The sequence below is a fragment of the Heptranchias perlo genome, chromosome 36, assembly GCF_035084215.1.
Source record: "Heptranchias perlo isolate sHepPer1 chromosome 36, sHepPer1.hap1, whole genome shotgun sequence".
Lineage (NCBI taxonomy): Eukaryota > Metazoa > Chordata > Chondrichthyes > Hexanchiformes > Hexanchidae > Heptranchias > Heptranchias perlo.
The window spans coordinates 6,418,096-6,442,583 of record NC_090360.1 but is presented as its reverse complement, the minus strand read 5'-3'; the positions used below and the strand labels follow the sequence as shown (position 1 = coordinate 6,442,583).

At 43.4% G+C, this 24,488-nt stretch overlaps 1 protein-coding gene across 1 annotated transcript in view; it reads right to left on the bottom strand.

The window, feature by feature from the left end:
* Nucleotides 1-19,041, bottom strand: part of si:dkey-192p21.6 (uncharacterized protein LOC565246 homolog) — a 67,564-nt gene extending 48,523 nt beyond the window's left edge. Inside the window, exons 1-6 of the mRNA XM_067972329.1 lie at nucleotides 19,004-19,041; nucleotides 17,112-17,188; nucleotides 15,084-15,114; nucleotides 10,142-10,302; nucleotides 4,205-4,317; nucleotides 3,378-3,499 (exon numbers count right to left, since the gene is read on the bottom strand). Coding sequence (XP_067828430.1) covers nucleotides 3,378-3,499; nucleotides 4,205-4,317; nucleotides 10,142-10,302; nucleotides 15,084-15,114; nucleotides 17,112-17,188; nucleotides 19,004-19,041 — 542 coding nt within the window. The remainder of the gene's footprint in view (nucleotides 1-3,377; nucleotides 3,500-4,204; nucleotides 4,318-10,141; nucleotides 10,303-15,083; nucleotides 15,115-17,111; nucleotides 17,189-19,003) is intronic.
* Between the last annotated feature and the right edge of the window lie 5,447 nt (nucleotides 19,042-24,488).

Here is a 24,488-nt window from a genome sequence, read left to right as displayed (position 1 = left end):
ATTTGGAGATAAATATGTCGAAGTTTTCCCTAGTTCATTAGTTCAGACCACACAGTTCCATGATATGCACAGTTTGTTGTGGTGAGGCAGGACTGTGTGGGCACAATGGCATGTGTTTACATAAAAAGCACTTCAAAAGGCTTTTGTTATATTGGTTCAAGAGAAACCATTTAAAATAACAATGAGATTTAAGGGCTGTGTGGTAATTCTTTTTAAATCTAATTATTCTTCCTGCTGTATAATTTAACACTTTAATAAACATGAATCACGTTTTAACCTGGGCCACGTGGTGTGTCAGCATTGTGTTTTCCACCAATTTGAAGAGATCTGAAGAACACAATGGGTGCCCCAATGGTAGAAGATCCATTGTTCGTCAGATGCTAGTTTCTCAGCAATGCACGTATATAAATATAATAGAAATTCATCTACAGCACGCAAAACGAGAAAAGAAAACCAAGTGGCGAGTAAAACGGGCTGCAGATTCGCGATCACCCGCTTTGCTCCATCGCCCAAGTCACGTTTCTATCCCTAAATGTTTACACACCACCCATGAATACTAGTCCAGCTACTGGACGGTGCAGGGGGCGGGGGGGGCGGGGGGAGGGGGGAGAGGGGGCATGTGGGGGAAGAGGGGGTGGGGGCACGGGGGAGGAGGTAGACACTCAAAGAAATTTAAATTTGGCCAAAGGATCAATCTAAATGGCTGAAGGGATGAAGATATGAAAAACTTTGCAGCAATGACATTGAAAAGTATTTTTTGTTTAGATAGATGACCAAAGCTTAGAAATTATTTTTAAATTTGTGTCCACACTTTCACCTTCTTTGCAAATGCATTCTGTAGCCTCTAGGGGTTTTACATTGAAAGAGCAAAAAAAACCAGAATCATAACGAAAATTCTAGATTAAATGTGGCACACCTCTGGGCTGAAGATGGATGCACTCTCATTCCGCCCACCCTATTGTGTGTGACAGAATATGATTATCTAATATCCCTTAGCAAGGTCTGTAATATGAGGCAATAAATCATAAGGAACAGCTCTTCAAATAAACAGAGTTCCCACAGCAGCTGATTGAGGTCTGCGAGGCTTGACCATCCAAAATTCTCGGCACGTGGGAAGAAATGTTACAGGAGAGGTTGTGAGACAGACCTGAGAACATTGGCAGGATAAATCACGTAAGGCAGCATGTGTTTGACTAGTTGCCTCATTACTGTGACCGATTTCTATTATTCAGGAGATACACAACCACTCTCTAGGCCTAGTGCATGACAATTTCAATATTTCAGGAGTGTCCTCTCACAGAAACAACTGGAGAAAGTCCTTTAATTGAATTTAAAATTCTCGTCCCGGTCTTAGGTCCCTCCATGTTCTTGCCCCATCTATCTCTGCAACTTCTTTTAGCTTTATATCTCCTCCCGCACCCTTTCGTCCTCTGACTCCAACCTTTTGTGTACTTCTCACCACCCTCCCCACCCCCTTCACAGTCTTGAGCTGCCTTGGTCCTGGTTTCTGGAACTCCCTCCCTTAAACCCTCTACCTCAGCATTTCTCTCTCTACCTTTAAAAGCCTTCTCAAAACCCATAAATCAAACTTTCGGTCACCTCTACTAAACCCGGCAAGTCTAAGCACAATGTCAGAATGGGTGAATGTTCTGTATTCCGATCTAGCAGTTTAAACTGAAGAGGCAAACAATCATACCGGGAGTGTGCCAGTGTTTTGAACTGACTCAGTGAATAATACAGGTGAGTGTCACCTTGGCCCAGCAGCAGCATTTTTACCTCTAGATCAGAAGGGTGTGGGGGTTCAGGACCATCTCTTGAGCACGTAATCTAGGCTGACACCTCGATGAGTACTGAGGGAGTGCTGCATTTTTGATGCTTCTGTCTTTTAGTTAGACATGCCTGTTGGATAAACATCATATCCAACGTGTATCTTATATGCTCAAATCGAAGCTGGTTAACCCATTCCAGACTGCCTGTTCAGGTGGAAGCAAAAGATCCCATGGCATTATATGAAGTCATGACGTGGAGATGCCGGTGATGGACTGGGGTGGACAAATGTAAGGAGTCTTACAACACCAGTTTATAGTCCAACAGCTTTATTTGAAATCGCAAGCTTTCGGAGATTTCCTCCTTCGTCAGGTGAGGAAGGAGGAAAGCTCCGAAAGCTTGTGATTTCAAATAAAGCTGTTGGACTATAACCTGGTGTTGTAAGACTCCTTATTATATGAAGAGCAGCGAATTCTTCCAGTGTCCTGACCAACTTTTATCCCTCAACCAACAACCTCAAAACAGATTAACTGGTTTGCTGTTAGTGGGACCTCGTTGTGCACAAATAGGCTGCTACATTTGCCTACAAAACAACAGTAACTACACTTCAAAAGGTAATTGATGCAAGTAATGGATAAATACTCGAAGGGGAAAAATTTGTAGGGCTATGGGGAATGGGCAGGGGAATGGTACTAATTGGTAGCTCTTTTAAAGAGCCGAAACAGGTCGAAGGGCTTCCTTCTGTGCTGTATCAAACGCTGTGAAGCACTTTCAGATACCCTGAAAGGTGCTATATAAATACAAGTACATTCATTCAATTGTTCTGTTGGCTAGGTATAATAGCTTGGTAAATACATTTGTGAAGACTTTTCTATTTCTAGCAAAATCCTAAGTATTTATACATTAAAAGTTTTCTTTCTGTGCACATTTCCTGTTTTGTAAATTTTATTTCCAGGAACACATTTTTTGACACGTTTTTCTGTCATAGTTACACTTGATTTTACTCACCTCTGATTGAGTCCAACTCACTTGACGTACTAGTTAGGTGCTGGAGTTGGCCACTGATGTTTGAGACTGCCCAGGTCGAGCCTGCATGGCACTGTGAGGAGTAGCTTCAGGTATTTTAAGGCTTGCAGTATTTTTTAATTTGATTCTTTTTAATGTGCAACTTTAAAAAAAATAAACTGCACCTCCCCCCATTCTTCCTGCCGCACTGATGCCCTAAACGGTTTCCAATGCCGCACCCACCATTCCTGCAGCCTCTTCCTGCTGCTTTCTGGCCTCGCCCCATGTTTCAAAACCAACTCAGGCCTCAACTGCTACTCACAGACCTAATCCTTGCTGCCTTGGATCTTGGGGCTCAGCCCCTGTCCTTCCCACCTCTTAGATCTTAGCCTTTGTGATATTAAAACTAATGAATGGAAAATCATGGGCAGCTTGCTGATGATTTTCCGATATGTGTGACTGATGGGGGAGGCTCTTGGCCCTTATAGCAGGCACTTGGCCCTTTTGTGTCTAATACTTAAAGTTAGTTAGACATGCCTATTGGATGAGCATCATATCCCATGGGTATCTTGCATGCTTAAAGCAAAGCTGGTTAACCCACTTACCTGGGGCATCCTGGGACAGGTAGGAGAAAGGTGAGGCACAGCCACAATGTTTCCAGTAAGGCCATAAATATCCACTCTGGCCAGTAGATGAGAATATCCCTAACAGGAGCCCAAATGCAGTCCTAAGGGTATAATCATAATATACACAAGATGCATGAGAAGATAGAAGTGCTGAAAATTAAACACAGAAACACAAGATAAAAAACACTGTTATGGTACCACAGCAGATGACATGTAGGGTGAAGTGTGTTACAGAGCAGTAACATTGAGGAGCTTTGAGACCATCATTAACTGTATATTATAAGAAATGGAAATTCCGTCGAGGTTTAGGGTCTCTCTGAAAACAGAAATGGGAACTCCAATTGAGAAACCAGCCAGAGGCCAGAGAACTTGACTTATTTTTTAATGTATTTGGGATAGCTTAAAAAAAAAACACACACACACAATCTTCGCAGAGGTATGGTCTGAGATAGTAGATTCCAAGGCAAGGCAGTTCTAGAGCCATGTCCTGGAGCATTCTTCAAAGGCATGCATCATCCTTTTAATCCACTCACTGTTAGTCTGGTGGTAAAACATCCTGAAATGTTGGTTATGACAAGTGATTTGCTGTGCTGTGACATTTTGTGACTTTCCCCACAGTTGAGGCTCGATTTTGCATTACCTGTCCCGAAGGTGGTGAAGATGCCGGTTTTGGAGAGGGTGTGAGCGATAGCAAATCACTTGCCTCGTGAAACCACCGTCACTGATGGAATGTATTCAGTTCCAGTTGGCAAGAATAATATCCCATGGCAGAGTTGCATAGTCAATCATCTTAAAGAATTCCTCACCGTGTGTTGCTTCAGTTCCTTTTTAGCACAGCAAGTCTCCATCACAGCAATAACAAAGTATGTAAATCCAAGACGTTGCAGGACTCCAGGGATTCTGGTCCTTTCCCATGATACTGGAAAGAAGGAAGAGAGATGTTATAACATCCTGTTGATGGCACTGACGAACATTTGCTTTATGTAATGGAGTGGCATCACAAGTAGAAATCCCAGCCCACTGTGACATGAAGTGATGTGTCACAGGTTTGTCCCTCCAGTTGTCTGTGAACTGAGTTCCCAAAAGTGCTTATGATCCTAAAGGGAGGCACCAAGTAGATAAGATGGGGTTCTGACCTGTACCTTAGTCAGCAACCGTGCATGACATAGGGTGGCAGCAGGGCTGCTACAATTGGCCTTCAATTCCCTGACTTAGGGAAAAAATAATTGGCCAGCGTTCTACTCCTGATTGTCAACCAGTGATCCCCGCTGGTTATGCAGATGAGCAGGGGATTGGGCTTGGCTATGATGTCCCCCAAAGTCAACTAGCTTATTGACTCACGTTGTCTAGGCTTGTACATGGATAATGGTCACATGGGCAAGGTACCAGAGGTCACCCTGCAGCCATGAAAAAAATGTCATGTTTGTAAGAGGAATACAGGCCTGTTAGTCCTAGAATCATGGTAAGGAATGTGTTTGTAAGTGTAGGCTAAAAGCACGAATCATCTTCTCCTTCTCAAAACTGTTACTACACTTCGTCTGGAATCTCACCAGAGGCCTGTCCAAGGTAAAACCTACCAGGAGTTTAAACCCCCAACTGCATTGCTCTCAGGTTCCTCGTGACTCGCAAGCCTCTCCACCATCGCAAGTTAGCAGCTGTAAAGAGAGGATTAAACACTGTGCAGGCCTTGACCCAGACTCTTTCCTCTCGCCTCAAGTTAAGAAAGGCTTGTGGTCTTTATTTTTAAATGCACTGGGAGTAAAAGTATGAACATGTATTGGGGGAGGAAATGGGGAGGGAGGAAGATAATGCCAACAAACTGCCAGAATGAACAATTAGCATCCTAGGTAAAACTCGGTATTGGAGCCACCGGAACATTGGACACTATTGGTGATGTAACTTAATAACTGTGATTTACACAAACCAATCCCGTGGATGGTCATAACCAGAGTTGATTTTTTAAAAATATATTTCCATGGTTCTGCCAACAACAGCAACCGACTAAACAAAAGCAAAATACTGCAGATGAAATAAAAACAGTAAAATGCTGGAAACACTCAGCAGATCAGGCAGCATCTGTGGAGAGAGAAACAGAGTTAATGCTTCAGGGTCGATGACCTTTCATCAGAACGGGAAGAAGTTAGAGATTTAACAGTTTTTAAGCAAGTGCAGAGCCAGGGAAAGAGGGAAGGAAGGAAAGAACAAAGGGGAAGGTCTGTGATAGAATTTAAATCAGGAGTGATTAAATGACAAAAGGGATGATGGTGCAAGGCAAAAGGGGGTGGTAATGGGACAAGTAAAGAAACAAAAGATGGGTCCAGAGGAAGTATAAATGGCAACAGCAGAACCATTACCAGCACCTGCTGTCCGAGAAAATGGGAGCAGTGGTTATGATCTAAAGTTATTGAATTCAATGTTGTAAAGCCACCCAATGTTCACTCTTGTGCACTGGGTCTATGGAAAGTAATGGAGACCCAATTCACTGTGAATAAAATGGTAAGATATAGTGGACATGCTTGGAAAGTTACTGGTGGCACTCTAATCGACGTTACAGCTTTAATATCATGATTTTGATTGTTTAAGGTGGGTTTATTCTGTTTCTGATCATGTTCTGTCTGTACAGCAGTTGGCTGAATGCTTCACGCTGGGTCCTTGATACACAAAAGCCATGAATTACACTGCGGGAATATCAGTGTAACCGGTTAAGTTCCCTGTCCCACTATTTTAAATGAGTTAGTCTCCATTGAATTAGCGAGTGTGATATTTTTACAGTGCAATTTCAAGGCCAATGACCAGGGTCACTGATTTACTGGGGCTTCACAGGTCAAATTCTGAGATTGTTACTGGAGTTTTTTTTTTTGGGGGGGGGGGGGGGGGGGGAGGGAAGAGTCACATTCCGAAATTACGCCTGTCCTATCATGAAAAATGAAAACCAGCGGCCATGCCAATAATGTCAGATACCAAAATCATCAACTGTGATATTACTCCTGTTTAACTGACACTGAATTGCACATTTAATTGTTGGGAAACTCTGCCTGCTAATGTGTTCTACATGGTCATTTCTTTTTGTGACCAGAGCATTCCACTAGGTCTCCTTTGCGATTTGAGTTATTGATCAGAATTTGACACGAATATCCACGGAGAGCAGCGTTGGAAGAACAAGGCCTTTCAAGCATCACTGATAATTTTTTAAAAATACAAGCAAAATGCTTAAATGAAACAGCTCGTGTGATTAAGTGCGGTCAGCACTCTGTGTGTGACAGAACAAGCACATCAGCAGCGTATAAATCATTACCAGAATAGAGAATTAACCCTGGGCTTGGATGCACTTTCGGCAAGAGATTTATTAAAATCAGCTCATTACTTAATTAAAAACCATCTTTACTGGGGAGATGTGCACTAAATTGCACCCTCCATAACATTTACAGATGCAATTTCTGTCAGATGAGTTAAGGGGAGGAAAAGAGCATTGAATTGAAAAAGTGCAACAGCTGTTTAATGCCAATTAATTCAACTGTCCTGTTCTAATAAACATTGCACAGCTCTTAAGCATATCACTGAGCATACAATGTTTGATCAGTTAGTCAGAGGTGCATATATAAGGGTGTTTTTAGATAGCCAGACTGTACCACCCTCCCATCGTCTCTCTGCCCCGTTCATTTTTCCACCGGAAAGCACCAGACATGTGGAGCAGACAAATCCAGCACAACACTAAAGACTTAAAAGAAACCACCTCCCCATTGCTGTCGACAACCAGCAGGGAGCCGCAGGTAATGCAGATCGAAGATAGGATTACAACATAACTATAGCTCCCCATTCCTGGCAACATCTTCCCGCCCCTCCCGATCTTCACACCAACCCTCCCCCCCCCCCCACCCCGGATCTCCGCCACCCCGCTCCCGATCTCTGCCACCCCCTCCCCCGATCTCCGTCCCCCTCCCTATCTCCGCCACCCCGCTCACCGCCCCCTCCGATCTCCGTCACCCCCTCCCGATCTCTGCGCACCCCTCCCCCCGATCTCCCTCTTCCAGATCTCCACCTCCCTGATCCCCTCCCCCGATCTCCGCCCACTCCCCCTAATCTCCGTCCCCCTCCCCGATCGCTCCCCCTCCCCGATTTCCGTCCTCCAGATCTCCGAGCCCCCTCCTCCCCCGACTTCTGAGTCCGTGCCCCCCACCCGATCTCCGCTACCCCGCTCCCCGTCACCCCCTCCCAATCTCTGCGCAGCCCTCCCCCCAATCTCCACCTCCCTGATCCCCTCCCCCAATCTCCACCCACTCCCCCCTGATCTCCGTCCCCCTCCCCGATCGCTCCCCCTCCCCAATCACACCTCTCCCAATCTCCGCCCACTCCCCCCGATCTCCGTCCTCCAGATCTCTGAGCCCCCTTCTCCCCCGACCTCTGAGCCCCCTTCTCCCCCGACCTCTGAGTCCGTGCCCCCCCACCCGATCTCCACGCTCGCCTCTCCCCGATCTCCACAACCCCTCCTCCCGATCTCCGACCCCACTCTCCAGGACTGGCTGTAGGTCCAGCGCCGGTGTCCCCACCGACCAATCTCCGTGTTCTTTGCGACCGACACACTGCCTCTTGGAGTATGACTAGTGTCCCCAGCACACCAATCACGTTCTGTTGACGGAAGAGGACCGATTCTGCCTGGTCTTCTTGTGCATTAGTTCCGATGCGGCATTTAGTGGCCGTCGCTGGGTTTCCACCCAAAGTCGGAAGCGAACCAATTTCTCGGCCAAAAGGTTTTGTGATATCAGAGGAGGAGATGATGGCCTTTAAAAGGAGTATGCTTTACTGCAAGAATGTACTGCTGCCTTTGGGACTGACATTAAATCATATGACAGTCTGGTATCAAGTAGTTGGAGTGATTCGTTCATAATTCACAAGAATTCTCTGAATCAGATTAATGCTAGTAAAGGCCTGTAATATTTTTGTAAACTGGATTACAGAGCTATCTTTCCTGCAGAGTGAGATACAATAATGGCCCGTTAATGTGGAGTGCTGCAGACCAAAGTACCCACTTTGGAATGTCTGACATTGATAACACGATGCTTGTCTGGACAAACCCAGCCAGCAATGTCTTTAGCCTTTCAGTGATGCTGAGCGACAGTTAGTCTGGGACAGAAAGCTTGCTGGATGGCAAGAAGTGATAATCCCAGCCTGTGTATTTCTGTGCCTAATGTCTTTCACTGGTGGCAAAATATTCAGAAGCATAATGGGGTCATTTTCACCTTCCCCGTTTGAGCAGTAAACTAGCGGAGCGAGTTTTATTCCACTGACAACGAAAATCGGGCGGGTTCTTTAAGGGTTGGACAATCCGCTCGGTCAGTTTACCATCCAGTGAGCGAAATTGAAAATTGCTCCCAGTATTCCAAAATTATTTCCCTTTATTCAAATTTTTTTTCTCCTCTTACAGATCAGTTGCTAACCCTCATTGTCCATCCTTTGGTCACAAGCAAAAGATGTTCCAGACTATAGGCCTCCCCACTAATGGCTCCTGCAACTCTTGGACAGAGTTACACAGCATGGCAGGAGCCTCAAGGAGAGCAATGGCAGCATCCAATCTTCAGTACTAAGGTCATTTCTTTCATCAGAGACTGATCATGGGCTATGTGTCCCACGCAGTGCTGAGCAGGTGCAGCATTGTAAGAGGTGACCTACTTCAGATCAAATGTTAAACCGACACCCATCTGCCTGTTCAGGTGGAGGTTAAAGATCCCATGGTACTATGTGAAGAAGAGCAAGGGGACCTCCCAGTGTCCTGATCAATAATCCCACTTCCACCAATACCACCAAAAAGCAAATTAACTGGGCATTTGTCTCAGAGTTGTTTGTAAAACATTTCTGGCAAAATGGTTTTCCAACATCACAACAGTCACTGTACTCGAAAAGTAATTGATCATGTGAGTGCATTGAGATGATTCAATACAATAAGGAACTATGTAAATGCAAGTATTATAGAATAGTAATGACATAAATAAATTCACAGAGGGAGTTACTGTGGCCCCATTTTGCATATTACCTATACATAAGGAAATAAGAAATTAAACTGGAATGATCTGAAGCAAGTAACCCAAGGATAAGCCTTGGAGATCAGGATAGTGATGTATGCAATAATATAACTTATTACTCCATCGGATGGGTGCAGACACAACAGCACTCTACTGTTCAACACCATCCAGGATAGAGCAGGCTTGATTGGAGCCTCTGCTACTGGACCCAATCTCCACCCTGTCCACCACCAATGTACCGAGGTTGCAGTATGTACGATCTACAGGATGCACTGTAGCAACTCACCAAGGTTACTTCAACAGCACCTTCATTCCCTGCGAACCCTACCAAAAAGGTCAAGAGCAGCAATATCGTGGGAACCATCACCTCCAAGTCCCCCTCCAAGTCACACATCATCCTCTCTTGGCTATCGATCACCATTCCTTCCTTGCTGTGGGGTCAATATCCCGGAATTCCCCACCTAGCACCATCAGCAAAAGGACGGCAGCAGTTCAAGGAGAAGGCCCACCAACACCTTCTCAGGGTAACTAGTCATGGGCAATAAATGTGACTTTACCATCGTCATCCGCGAACCTCAGACGTACAGAATTAAATGCTTATTTTAGTTGACATTCTTACATCACAAGAGTAGAAAGTAATTTCTTTGCAGTATCAAAAACAGAGGCATGTTCAGTCCAGTTTGAACAGTACAGCCTAACAGCAGAGGATTGGGTTTGTGTACTTACGAGGACCATCAGCTGGGCCATAGTTGATGTAAAAAGCTCCAATCAGCAGCAGAATGATGGTTCTCCAGGTTAGCTTACGTAGCAACTGCAATCGGTGAATGCCCCGGCGTAGCATGGCACTGAAGGACAGGGCCACAGATGTACCAATGATGAAAACAAACCTAAGTGCAGATCACAAATTACTTGATGCCGCATATGCATGTGATTGTACAGATTCCAGTGTAAAACACCAAAACTGATGGATAGTATGCCTGGTGTAGCAAACTGGCACGTTTATGCCCAGTGACAAGTCCCTGAACCCCACTGAACTCTGTTCAAGACAGAGTACAAGTCACAAGAACATAAGAAACAGGAGCAGGATAGGCCATACGGCCCCTCGAGCCTGCTCCGCCATTCAATAAGATCATGGCTGGTCTTCGACCTCAACTCCACTTTCCCGCACTATCCCCATACCCCTTGATTCCCTTAGTGTCCAAGTCAGGTGCTGAGAGAGAGAGAAGACAAAGTGCTATTCACCCTTGGACATTGACTAACTATAAAGCATCATTGGAGCAATCTCTATTAGCCAGGAATGGTGTGTGGCACAGGGTGACTTTAACAGAGAAGAAGAAAGTGGGGCAACAAAATAGTGAAGAAAAACTTGCTCCACCACACGATACTGTGAGAGGACAGTACCAGTCACGTGACACCAGATCACAGTGTATGTTCAGGGTCTGACTGTACAGAGCCTTCAATTAGCTGACACCATTTCCTAAAATGATTACCAGCGGCCCTACAGTATGGCACCTGGTTTTTATATAATAGTCCACATTGACCAATTAAAGGAACAGTTCCACTCATAGGAGACAAATGGAAAGTGTGAGTTCATCAGCTTAATAAAACCACCACAGCCTGTTAAATGTTTTCACAAAATATTCACCCTGCACTAAAGGACATAGAAAAACAGACTGACTGTACACCAAAATTTCTGGCTCAGGAGGAGATTATGTTTCATTAATAATAAACTGTTTACATCAATTTCCATTATCTTCCACGTGGAGCAAGAAACATTAGAGTGTAGCAGCAGTCGAATGGAAATGTCTGAATAGGGTTTTGTGCTGAATTGTTAATTGGGGATTATATAGAAAAAAAAAGTTCATTGTGTGTGTGTCAAAAATTGTCAGCTAACGATTTTGATATCATCCTCATTTTACATTAGTTGTTAATGAGAATATGCATAGACATAGACAGATGACATTCAGGGGGTTTATTAAAGGGTTGGTTTTGTTGAGAGGGAGTGCCACTCAGGAGGCTCACCCAAGGGCTGTTTTTTTTGAGAGAGAGCATAATTCAGGAGGCTGAATGAACGTTTGAAAGGCAGAAAACTGCAAGTGTTGGAAATCTGAAATGAAAACAGAAAATGCTGGAAACTCTCAGCTGTGCAGTCAGCTTTGAACTATCAGTTCTGGTGAAAGATTATACCTGAAACATTAACTGGTCTGTTCTCTCCACAGACGCTGACTGACCAGCTGATTTGTGCCCAGCATTTTCTGTTTTTGTTTCAATGAATGGTTGGCTTGTTTCAGAGAAGGAACCATTCCAGAGACTCATTAAATGTTTGGTTTATTCGGAGGGGGCATCATTCAGGAGGCTTATTAAAGATCTGGCTTGTTCAGAAGGGCCATCGCTCAGGGAGCTCAAAGGGTTAGGCTGTTTCAGAGAAGGTATTATTCTGGAGACTTATTTATAGAATCATAGAATGGTTACAGCACAGAAGGAGGCCATTCGGTCCATCCAGTCCGTGCCGGCTCTTTGTAAGAGCAATCCTCCAGTTAGTCCCATTCCCCCGCTCTTTCCCCGCAGCGCTGCAAATTTTTTTCCTTTATTCAATTCCTTTTTGAAAGCCACGATTGAATCTGCTTCCCTTTCAGGCAGCGCATTCCAAGTCATAACTACTCGCTGAGTAAAAAAGTTTTTGAAATGTTTGGTTTGTTGAAAGGTTGGTTCACTCAGGAGGATCACTGAAGGGGTGGTTTGAAGAGAAGCCGTCGATCCTCTGTTGAACTAGTGGACAAAGGAATTCAGACAGCCTAAATTTAAGGCCAAAAACCTTCTTGTGGAATATAACTCATTCCAGCAATAGAAACTGCAGTAACTAAAGGTACAAGGCTATAGACAGCAACTGTCCAAACAACATGTTTGGAATGAGTCTGTAGTCGGAGAAAAAAATCTTTATCAATTGATGCTTTTGCAATAATACAAGTAATAGCCCTTTGTTAAGTAAACACTGAAGCTGATCTTTACAACATCACCTTAAAGCTTCTCTCATTGTTGATTGGCGTAATGAGTATTCAGAGAATTCTGCTTATAGCTGGATCAGGAGTATTGTAAAATGGGAGCAGTAAAACTTAGGAACAGGAAATGAAAAATGATACTCTTGGACCAGTATTTTGCTTTTCTAATTGTTGTATGCCACTGGCTGAGAGGTGATGTTGTGAAATGCAGTTGTGCGTTTGTGTCAGTTGGCAGCACTCACCTCTGGGTCAGAAGGTTGTGGGTTTGACCCCCATCTCCAGGAATACGAGTACATAATCTGGGCCTGACACTGCAGTGCGGTGGGGGGAGTGTAGCAGTGTCAGAACTGCCTTCTTTGGATGAGATATTAAACCAAAGAGCAGGGAGTTCTCCAGGTGTCCTAGCCAACATTCCTCCTTCAACCAGCCCCATCCACAAAACAGTTAAACAGTTTGTCATCTTATTGCTGTTGCAGGATCTTGCTGTGCAAATAACAGGCTATTGCTTTTCACCTACACAAGACCAGTCACTGCATTTCAAAGTAATTCACTGTATGTGAGGTACTTGTAGGCAGTTCTGAAAGATGTGATGAGGCATTTTATAAATGCAAGTCTTTCTTTCTTGTTCTGGATTATGTATATCTTGTGTCAACTGTTACTAGTACCACACAGTGATGTCTACAATCCCTAGGTAAATCAACTATTGTGGAGTTGGTTGAGCTCCATCTAACATATCTCCACAATGTGTGCCATTAATGTTAATGGTTTGTGAAGTAGATAATAATTCTCTGCAGTGACTGTCTCAATCTTTTTAAAGTGCTTTATTGATGACCAGACTGTATCATAACCACAATCGCACTAAGACAGGACTCTGTTTGTCCTTCATTCTGTTATCTAACTTTTTGACATCATACTCAGCAATAGGTTAGCTACTATGATTTGTTGTTTACACTGCCCTGGTCCAGCCCAGGCTGAGCCTAGCACCATTCCCCGTCGCTACATTGGACATAACAATGCACAGTGTGGAATACCTCATCCACATAAGTCTTACAAAAATAATCTTGTTCCTCTTTAGGACCACTTTAGTTTCACTCTGGCGGTTATTCAGAAGTGAAAGGTGAGCCAGAGTTGCCAATTGGGTGCTTTTGGTGAATCTAGGTATGTAACTTTAGAAAGCTTGACAGCAGAGGACATTACAGCACACTCTTTCTATGCACAGACTGCATTATATCAATAACAGAGGTCCACAAAATACCAAAGGTTACTCACTTGCAGACTGTTACTGTCCAGTTGTTCTGCTTTCAAACCACCTGTATTTTATCAGCTTGGCTCAACTGGTAGCACTTCCATCTGAGTCAGAAGGTTCTGGGTTCACGTCCCATAGAAGCCTAGAGCACAGAAGGAGGCCATTCAGCCCATCTTGTCTTTGCTGGCTCTTTGGTACAGCAATCCCAAATTAATCCCACTGCCCTGCTCTCTTCTCATATTCCTGTATGTTCCTCTATTCTACTTTTCTCTTAAAAGATCCAATTGTCTCTGCCTCAACTACCTCTGTAGCAAAGCATTCCATGTTCCAATAACTCTCTGCATAAAAAACTCTCTCCTCATTCCATTAGTGACTGATGAACCCTCATCACTGACTCCCAAACCAAAGAAAATAATCTTTCTCTATTCACCCTATGAAAACCTTTCATAATTTTAAAAACATCAATTAAATTTCCTCTTCGCTTTCTCTGCTCCGGTGGAAATAGTCCCAGATTCTTAAGTCACTCGTCATAATTATAGTTTCCCATCCCAGACATCTTCCTGGTGGATTTCTTGAGGTAAGTTCTCTATGGCTTTAACCACTCCAGGACTTGAGCACGTAATCTAGACTGAGAGTGTGCTGCATTGTTGGAGATGAGACATTAACCTGAGGTGCTGTCTGACTGATCAGGTGGATGTTGAAGATCCCATGGCATTACTTGGACAAGAGGGGGCCGTTCTTCCAATTGCTTGGCCAACGTTCCTCTCTCAACCAACCAAAACCATCAGAAACCCAGACTAATTGTACATTCATCTCACATGCTGTTTCTGGGACTTTGCTATACACAATTGGCTACCGTGATTTGTCCAAATAACAATAGTGACTACACTTCAAATATAATTAATCCCTCAATTCAGATGTCCTGAGGACGTAATATGACCTCATGTCAATACAAGTCCGTTCTTTCCTTCCTTATTATTGCAGGATATATTGCTGCAAGATCAGAAGTGTGGCCTTGCCCAACAAGGACCTTCAACCTGAAATTTGGGCTGAAGGCGGCTCTCCAGCTTGTTTGATTCCATCCTTCCAGAATACCAACCCTACCATCATTCCATCATAACATCTCGCCTCTTCTTAAATGAGCCCAGTCAACCATCTTTCCTGGTAAAATGAACCAGCTGTTGTTCGCCCTCTGTGTCACATCGACTATTACAGTACACACATCAATCATAGTATATTGCTGCTGAAAGCACATTACAGTAAAGGGCTGTTCCCACCTCACTTAGGAGTTTGCAGTTCTTGTTGAAACCAGATGCATAAACATACAATAAAAGCATCATGGAAGTGGGCTACAACCATGGACAAACCAGTGAGAATTGTTGGTGCGAATACAAGGACAGTTTTATATTCCATTATTACTTACCAAGGCATCACAAGGTCAGCAATTGTCAATCCTGTAAGAGAGAAAATGAAGGCTTATATAAAAAGAGTACACATTGGAGCAGGGACACACAAAGTGACAGACATGCATCCATCGCCTAGTATCTTTCAGATTTCCATAGTCTTTGATAGGGTCTAATATGTAGAAATCTTTGTTCGGCTTTAATGCCATATCGTCCCTTCCCCTTACTACATCTCTCCCCATCTTCAGAAGCCTTTTCAAAACACTACCTCTTCACCCATGCCTTCAGTCTTCCAACTCTTCCCCTGACTGGAAGCATCTGGCCTCCACTCATAGTCTCCCTCCAGTGGCACTACCGAGATTAGCAACTGAGGCAGGTTGAGGGGTGTTGGGTGTATTGGGTGTATTGTTTAGTGAACATTCAGCTTCTGTTCTGCACCAATTACACATTTATTCCAGTGTCCATTTTGACATATAACCTCCCCCCACCCCAAAGAAAGATGTATAAGCTTCCTGCAGAGTACTATAAGAAGTAAATGGATGTTTAGTGTATGGCCCTGCAGGATGATGCTACATGCAAAATTGACTTGAGGTCGAAAACCTTCAGGAATATGAGAATCAATAACACCACGGACTCAGGTTGCAAAGCTCTGGTGAAAATTACTTTTTGATTTATTGCTTAAATGAGAGAATTTCTTTGATTCAATGGACAATGTACTTTCAATGCTGTGTGTGCAATTTTCACTGCATTAGAGATCGGAAAGACTCTAGACCTGTATCTGCTGTTGCACAGCATTCGGCTTATAATCTGGAGAGCATAAAATTCCAGCCTTTCCCAGGCATCAAACTTGACAGTCTTCAGCATGTGATTTTTGACAGTTCTTGGCTCAGTCCCACAGTGTTGTGCCTTGCTGTGAAATCAGCGGCTTCATTTTGGGAAGGGAAAAAGAAACATCAGCCGGAAATAACTGGACCAGCAGAATGTATCTCCTGCCAGCCTGATACAAAGCAGCATCGACGCAGCTGCAGAGACATGGACCATCCAGCTCATCCTCTCTCCTGTCAGGAGGATAATGTGGAGACAGCAACAAGAAAAGGAGAGGAGGTGAGGGAAGAGTTAAAAAAAAAATTAAATCAAGCTGGACATGTCAGTTAACAGACGACTCCTGTCATTGGGTGTGCATTTCTAACTACATCGCTTTGCTTGTCTCTCCCGCTCTGATTGGATCTCTGCTTTTGCCTCTGTAACAGTGACTGCATTTCATTGTGCGTGAACAGCTTTGACGCATTTCTGAGACATGATAAGTTGCAGTGCAAATGCATCTTTTGCTTTCTACATCTCTCTTTTGACCTCAACTTTGTCTCTCTATCCCTTACTTCTTATATTTCTAACTTTCTCTGTTCCTAGCCCCCAACAAAAAGTGTGGCAGTCAAAAAATATTTGTAAATATATTCTCTGATAGTTGAAGGAGTGGAGGGGGTAGAGGGAGTGGTGGGGGGGGTAGAGGGAGTGGTGGGGGGGGTAGAGGGAGTGGTGGGGGGGGTAGAGGGAGTGGTGGGGGGGGTAGAGGGAGTGGTGGGGGGGGGTAGAGGGAGTGGTGCGGGGGTAGAGGGAGTGATGGGGGGGGTAGAGGGAGTGGTGCGGGGGTAGAGGGAGTGGTGGGGGGGGGAGTGGATGGGGTGGGGGGAGTGGAGGGGATGGGGGGAGTGGAGGGGATGGGGTGGGGGGAGTGGAGAGGGTGGGGGTAGGGGTGGAGGGAGTGGGGTAGAGGACTGTCAATCATTGTGTGAAAATAAAATAAATAGCTACGCCCCAATTCTGTAAGAGACAAAATAAAACTTTTCACTAAAAGTCTCCACAATCATCCAGTCTCAAAGCTAGCAATGAGCTTGAAATTAAAAGTCAGTAACAATGCTGATTACTTATTGCACTATACACAGAGCTCCTTGACCATCTGTGTAACACAGCACTGAATATCTATCATTTTTTATGCAGTCTGATTTTTTTGTACAGTAATGCAAAGCAAAAAGAACTTTTTTTTACAATACCATTCCATGGGGCATGTTCAAAGAACCAGTAGCTTCCACCTCCATAGTTGACAAAGACCATGACAGTTAGTGCCAAACTGTAAACACACAGATAGGGAGATATGTTTAACCAGCATTTCTAATATAAACCCATTCACTCAACCCATATTCCTGCAACTGAGTGTTCACCAACAACTTGCAACTTGTGTGTCAGCTTGGCTCAGTTGTTAATATTCTCACCAATGCAACAGAAAGTTGTGGGTTCAAGGTCTAATCCAGGTCTTGAGAATGTAATCTAAGGTGACAATCTAGTGCGAGACTGAGGGAGTGCTATATTGTCTGATGTATCATCTGAGAGACTGAACTGAGGCTCTATCTGTCTAAACATTAAAGATTCAATTTGAAGAAGTCTAGGGAGCTCTTCTACTGTCCTGGCCAACATTCCTCCCTCAACCAGAAACAAATTAGGTGGTCACCCATCCTACTGCTGTTTACGGGATTGTTTTGTTTACCAGTGTTCTTGCACTCATACAGCTCCTTAATAGTAGCAAAACATCTCACGGTATGATTGAAAAGGCAGGGAAATGATGGTAATGGCTCTGCCAACAATGGTGGAACAGGGATGGTGGAATGTCGACCGGAATGATCTCTCAATGTCAAAGATAAAACAATGGTCTCATTAAAATAATGTAAGACATTATTGCTCATAATGTCCTTTAACACTCTTTCACCTCGGACTCCCAATTTCCTTTTCATGTCACGAAGATGAAAAATTTAGATATCTTTAAATGTGACGAGGAAACTAAGCTGAATCTCAGTCACCTCTATACAAAGCACAGTCATCTTTTATTAAATGCACTATATTGACCATCAAAATCTATGCACATAACAACTCCAAATAATTATGTTTCCATTGCTTCCTGCTTCCAGTGTGTAAAGCTGTCCACAAAGTGTTCAGCACAAACAGAAACACCTGCACTCCTCACATTAAGAGTCGACTCAGAGCACTTTACAGGACACAGAAAATAAAGAATGGATGCCAAGCAGAAGGGGAAAAGAGGATAACAGATGTTGAGAATGGCTAAAAGAAAAAGAGAAGGGTTTTTTTTTTTAAGGGATCTTTATGAAATTTCAGAGGAGGAGAGATTTCCCAGATTACAACAGTAACTACACTTCAAAGGTACTTCATTGGCTATAAAGCGCTTTGGGACGTCCTAAGATCATGAAAGGCACTATATAAATGCAAGTGTTTTTAAAAAAATAAAATCATATTAATTCATAAAGAATTCATAGCGCACAAAGGAAATCATCACCCAGAACTGCGAATATTAAGTGCTCTTAGCAGAAGAATTACACAAGTAGCCCATAGAATTACTTTTTTTTTAATATTGCCACATCCTGTAAGATGTTAGCAGTGTTGAAACATAATTATTAAATTTCCAGTACAGCAAATTAGTAAAATGTGCCTATATAACAGTGGCTGCACTTCAGAAGTAATTCCTTGGTTGTAAATACACTGTTGAATATTTTGAGGACGTGGGTAGCGGTCCTCTATAAATGCAAGTTCCTTCTTTATAATATAGCCATGATTTAGTCACTGTGACAGAATAATCACTCTCTGTCATACAAGGTTATTGCATTCAATGATTTGATTGTTGTATCAAGAGCTCCCTAGTGTCTAGTCAGTTTTGTATACAAGTGCAATTGTTACAGGATCCGTATAATTTGTTGGGCAACTCATGTGATTGTTATTGTGACACAACAGGGAAAGGTCCTCACCACAGACTACGGAAAGTCTGGAAACTGCAGGTTAACTCGCCTTGTTCCTCCTGCAGTACAGAGCTAACTTTCCTGAATTGAACCTGCAATGTTACACCATTTCAAACTGGGTCCACAGACTCTAAGGGGATTACTGGAGATCTGTGGGGTCATCAGGTTTATGTCGATCCATGCATCGAATGCCTCGATAATTCTTTATTCTATATTTGTTGATTTATCATTGAATCTTAAAGCACAGAAGGAGGCCATTCAGCCCATCGTGCCTCTTTGAAAGAGCTATCCATTAGTCCCATTCCACTGCTCTTTCCCCATAGCCCTGAAAATTTTTCCTTTTCAAGTATATATTCAATTCCTTTTTGAAAGTTACTATTGAATCTGCTTCCATCACCCTTTCAGGCAGGGCATTCCAGATCATAACAATTCGCTGCGTGAAAAAATCTCTCCTCCCTCTGGTTCTTTTACCAATTATCTTAAATCTGTGTCGTCTGGTTACCGACCCTCCTGCCAATGGAAACAGTTTCTCCCTCTCTACTCTATCAAACCCTTCATAATTTTGGACACCTCTATTAAATCTCCCCTTAGCCTTCTCTGCTCTAAGGAAAACAATCCCAGCTTCTCTAGTCTTTCCACATTAATGGCACTCTTTCGGTTTACAGATTAAAAAAAACATTTTCTGCAATGACTGCACTGTTTTTCTTGGGGTGGCTAACGACGTGTTTCAAAAGCTAGCACGGGGGTCCCCCAGGAGCGAATCAAGATTTGCAAGAAATCCCAGGGAATGTGTCAATACTTGCAGGCGGACCCCATATAGAAACATTTGAAAACCAATGTGTTACATGAACTTAGTTCCCTCCTCCAGATTGCAACGCAAAACAGTTCAGCAGATCAACTGGTTCAGATAGGTTTTCACTGATCTTTACTGGAATTTTGAGCAGGATCAGGGCATGTAGGGATTTGCAGTAATAAAATACAGGGTTGTAAACTACCAGCATGGCAAATTCACTCGTGCCCTGTAATAAAACTGATACTGTTTTGTTTTGAAAATCAGAAATTTTTCCTTTGCTTCTCACTAATCTAGATTGCCCATTTCTTCAGTAAGACAGCGAAAAGACACCATTTGGAACACACTTCTCCAGAAGTTCAAACGCAAAGTTAATTGAGTTGTTAAGAAATGTGAGCTGCCACGGCTAATAAAATGGCGCAGCCAGTTTGATGGACCAAATGGCTGACTCCTGCTTCTTTGTCGCTGTTGTCGCTTTGTAGTCATGATGTGGAGATGCCGGTGATGGACTGGGGTTGACAATTGTAAACAATTTTACAACACCAAGTTATAGTCCAGCAATTTTATTTTAAATTCACAAGCTTTCGGAGGCTTCCCCCTTCGTCACATCGTTCACCTGACGAAGGGGGAAGCCTCCGAAAGCTTGTGAATTTAAAATAAAATTGCTGGACTATAACTTGGTGTTGTAAAATTGTTTACAATTGTCGCTTTGTAAGCAGTGCTTGGTGGTGTTTGGAGAGCTTTACTCTGGATCTACTGCTGTTTACACCATTCATATAACACATGGAGGCAGGAGTCTAAAAAAGATTTTCATGCTCTTTTCTAAGTTCACTCAAACATATAAAAGTCCTTTTAAAGTCACGGTACCTGACACTGCACACAATATGCAAATTGCAATCTTACCAATCAGTTACTACAGGGTTAACAGAACCTGTGACAAGTTCAAATCAATTGCCCTTGATATGCAGCCCAGTACACGATTAGCTTTGCTAACAGTTTTGCATTGATTGTCTACTCCCAGTGAATGGTCAGTAATCGCACCCAAGACCTTTTCCTTATCAGTAGAGTGAACCTAGTCAGGGGCTGAACAACGGATATTGTAATTTCAAATTGACATCCTGGAGGTTTTGCTTGATTATATTCAGGGAGCAGGGAGAAATTTCACAGTTTGTGATTATTCACTTCCCCCAAGAGAGCAAACGAATAGAGACTGTGACAGTGCAAACATCACACTACTCGTTGGAAGGCGCCTGCCCAATTTGCAAAAAGGCTTTTCTTTGTCCCATGATTTCTATTTGGGGAACAAAAGCAAGCAGGATCTCTAAATGAAAACTGAACAAACTCAAATGGTGTAGTTTAAAAATCACCACCTGAAATTTGGATTCAAATCCAACCACAATTAGTAGGATAAAAATCTCCTGTCTCTGATGACCACAGGAAATGATTTGGTGACAATTTTAGTTCAGTTCCTGGTAGGGGTAAATGCACAGCACATAGCAACCTAAAATTTAGCACCAAATTAGCTGGGATTTAGCAGGGCGGAAGATCAGCAGACACCCAGTAAGATACGATACCCAAGTTTGTGAAGACTAGGAATGCCTGCCTTATACAACAGACCATTTGTTTTCTCCTACTGCCTGCTCCTCAACATCAAATCCTAGACTCCCTCCTCCATCTGCTTCACAGGTATCTTCAAGTGTCTTGTCCTGCTCACTCCTTGTGCCTACATCTGAGTTCTCCTTACTACTTTACACACGTACAGCTGAGACCTCTCCTGCTGTGTGAGGCTTTTAAAAAAACAGGGTAGCTCCATACTACTCTACTGATAACAATGGCATTTCAGGTGTATTTACCACTGCACTTAACCATTGGGTTCTAGAGATCTTGTCCTGTGAAACCAGCTCCATGTGTCACTCTCCTGCTTTTACTCAGAATCAGGAAAAAGTCTCTGTAGGTGTGCTGAACTCTGCTATTAACAATGAGACTTGGAGAGCATATAGTCACATTCACTTTAAACTAAGAGGTTGCCTTAAACCAACAGTCGTTTCACATTTCCTTGGATCAACAGTTCTATTGTTTCCTGGAACTTTGGGTTGTTTATACTAGGGAGCAGAGCTGGTGGAAAGAAAAACAAGACAGTCTTGCATTTGTATAGCGCCTTTCACGACCTCAGGATGTCCCAAAGCGCTTTACATCCAATGAAGTACTTTTTGAAGAGTAGTCGCTGTTGTAATGTAGGAAATGCAGCAGCCAATTTGTGCACAGCAAGATCCCACAAACAGCAACGTATCAGATAATCTGTTTTAGTGACGTTGGTTGAGGGATAAATATTGGCCAGAACACTGGGAAGAATTTCTTTGAATAGTGCCATGGGATCTCTTTCGTCAACCTAAAGGGCCAGACAGGGTCTCGGTTTAACATCTCATCCAAAAGATGGCACCTCCGATAGTGCAACATTCCCTCACTACTGCACTAGAGTGTCAGCCTAGATTTTGCACTCAAGTCTCTGGAGTGGAGGGACAGCATCTGCAGTCGGCTGCATTCACGGAGTGAAAATCTGCGGCAGTTCCACTGGTCTCCTGCTATAACTCTGGCAGGAAACTGGCGGAACCCACCAGAAAATGGCGGGGGTCTGGCTGTGCTCCTGTCGTTCGGATCTCAGGGCAGGAAGGCTCATGCACCAGCTCCCTGCGTTCCCATGGATAAAACCAACTCTCCTCTCCCGAGGGCAGAATCACAGGTCCATGAAAATGTGGACCTCGGATCCTGCCATCAGGATAAGAGATTTGGTTTTAGCAACGTAAGCGGAGGGAGGCAGGCCCACGGATCGGCACTAACATTGCTAAAACCGACTTCCTCATCTCAACAACAAAATTGTAGGCCCCACGGTCTTAGACCACAAGGAACTGACGCAAGGATTCCGCAATCGGAACTACGTAAGTTCTAAATATAAAAGCACCTTTTCGTACTCAGGAAGATAGCCTCAGTAGATTAATAAAAGCGATACTTACGGTTAATGTATTATTTTCAATGGACAACCCATTTCCTATTTATTACAATATTGATCATTCATATTAGTCACCCAGCACAAACTTCTATCCGCTCAGCAATACTAATTTTAATGTATATGCTGATTTTTAAAAATTCAGCATTATCCATAATACATTAGACTTGATGGTATGACAAATGTTCCTCTCTGTTTTACAACACGCAGTCACTCTCACTCACCTAAGTGGGTAGACTCTGCTCCACTTACCTGTTAAGTGTGCACAGCGGTTTTAAGTGTATGGATTTTTGAAAGTTAAAATGTTTTCTATTTCATTTTATTGAAGTTTGCACTGTTAAAGCTGCAGTCCCAGGACAGTTGCTAGAACATTCTACCAGGTCATCTCTCTAACCGTCTTGTTGTATATCGAAAAGATACATTACGTGGGGCACTGCAGCTTTAAGTAAATGGCATAAGGTCTATTGATGTTCAGAGAACTCGAGTTAGGTTGCTTTTGGTTGATAAAAGCCAATCGAGGTACAGGACTGTGAACTGCAGGGTTAGATTCTAGGGAGAAAACAGCATTACTGCCGTACACACCAGGTAAAAGGGAATCGCAAGGGCTGTACATTTATGGTAACAATCAATCAAACTCATTTTTATTACATTGGATTCCAGGATTTTTACCAGTGTTTTGGGGACCACAACACATTCAATGAAAACCACAATCATTCACTAATATGTCTATTGCAGAAAAGCTTCCCCAATGGCTTAGGATGTAAAGAAAGAAAGACTATATTTATATCGCACCTTGCACGACCTCAGGACATCCCAAAGCGGTTTAGAGCCAATGAAGTTCTTTCTGAAGTGTAGTCACTGTTGTAATTTAGGAAATGTGGCAGCCAATTTACGCACAGCAAGCTCCCACAAACAGCAATGAGATAATGATCAAATAATCTGTTTTTGTAGGTCTTGGTTGAGGGATAAATATTGGCTAGAACACTGGGGAGAACTCCCCTACTCCTCTTCGAAGTAGTGCCATGGGATCTTTTACGTCCACCTGAGAGGGCAGACCGGGCCTCAGTTTAACGTCTCATTCGAAAGATGGCACCTCCGACAGTGCAGGACTCCCTCAGTACTGCACTGGAGTAAATGGACCTCCTGGTGTAGGCACTGAGCAATACAGCCCAGGGGGTCCCCAGGTTCGGTCTCCTGTCTATACTGAGGTAGCTGATCTCGGCTGTGATGGCAGTAGGGGTGTTCTTGAGCTAGAATATGTGTGGGAGAAATCAGCCAGGGTTCCTGTACCTGATCACTGTACATCCTGCCGCAAAATGTACTGTGCAGACAAATGTTGAGGACAGGATCAGACTCACCTGTCCCCACACTCTGAGTATCCTGCTAGCAGTCACTGTCTAAGCTCATGGGTGAAGAATTGCCAATTGGGTATGGACGACCCACAGCCGAGGAACTGTATCCCAGCATGAGAGGAGGGGAGAAACTGAGAGCACTATGCATGTAGTTCTGAATGGCTTATAAATTTCACAGTGTTAACACCAATAGATGTAAAATACACTGGAGAAAATGGAAGAATTTATTTATCTGATACAATGGGGTAGATTTGAACTTTCACCTCCGGGCAGAACACTGGCGGTAGTGGATTGGCCACCAGTTGTACATCCTGCCCGGTTTTCCTTTCCATTTAAGTTGGGTGGCGAGTTTCCCACCCGGCGCTGAAAGTTAAAATCAGCTTATATATGCCTCATTGTTAACTGCTGTGTGTGTACAGTGCACATCAGGGAAAAGTAATTATTTTCTGATATCTGGTACAGCAAAGTCTATGCAATCTCCT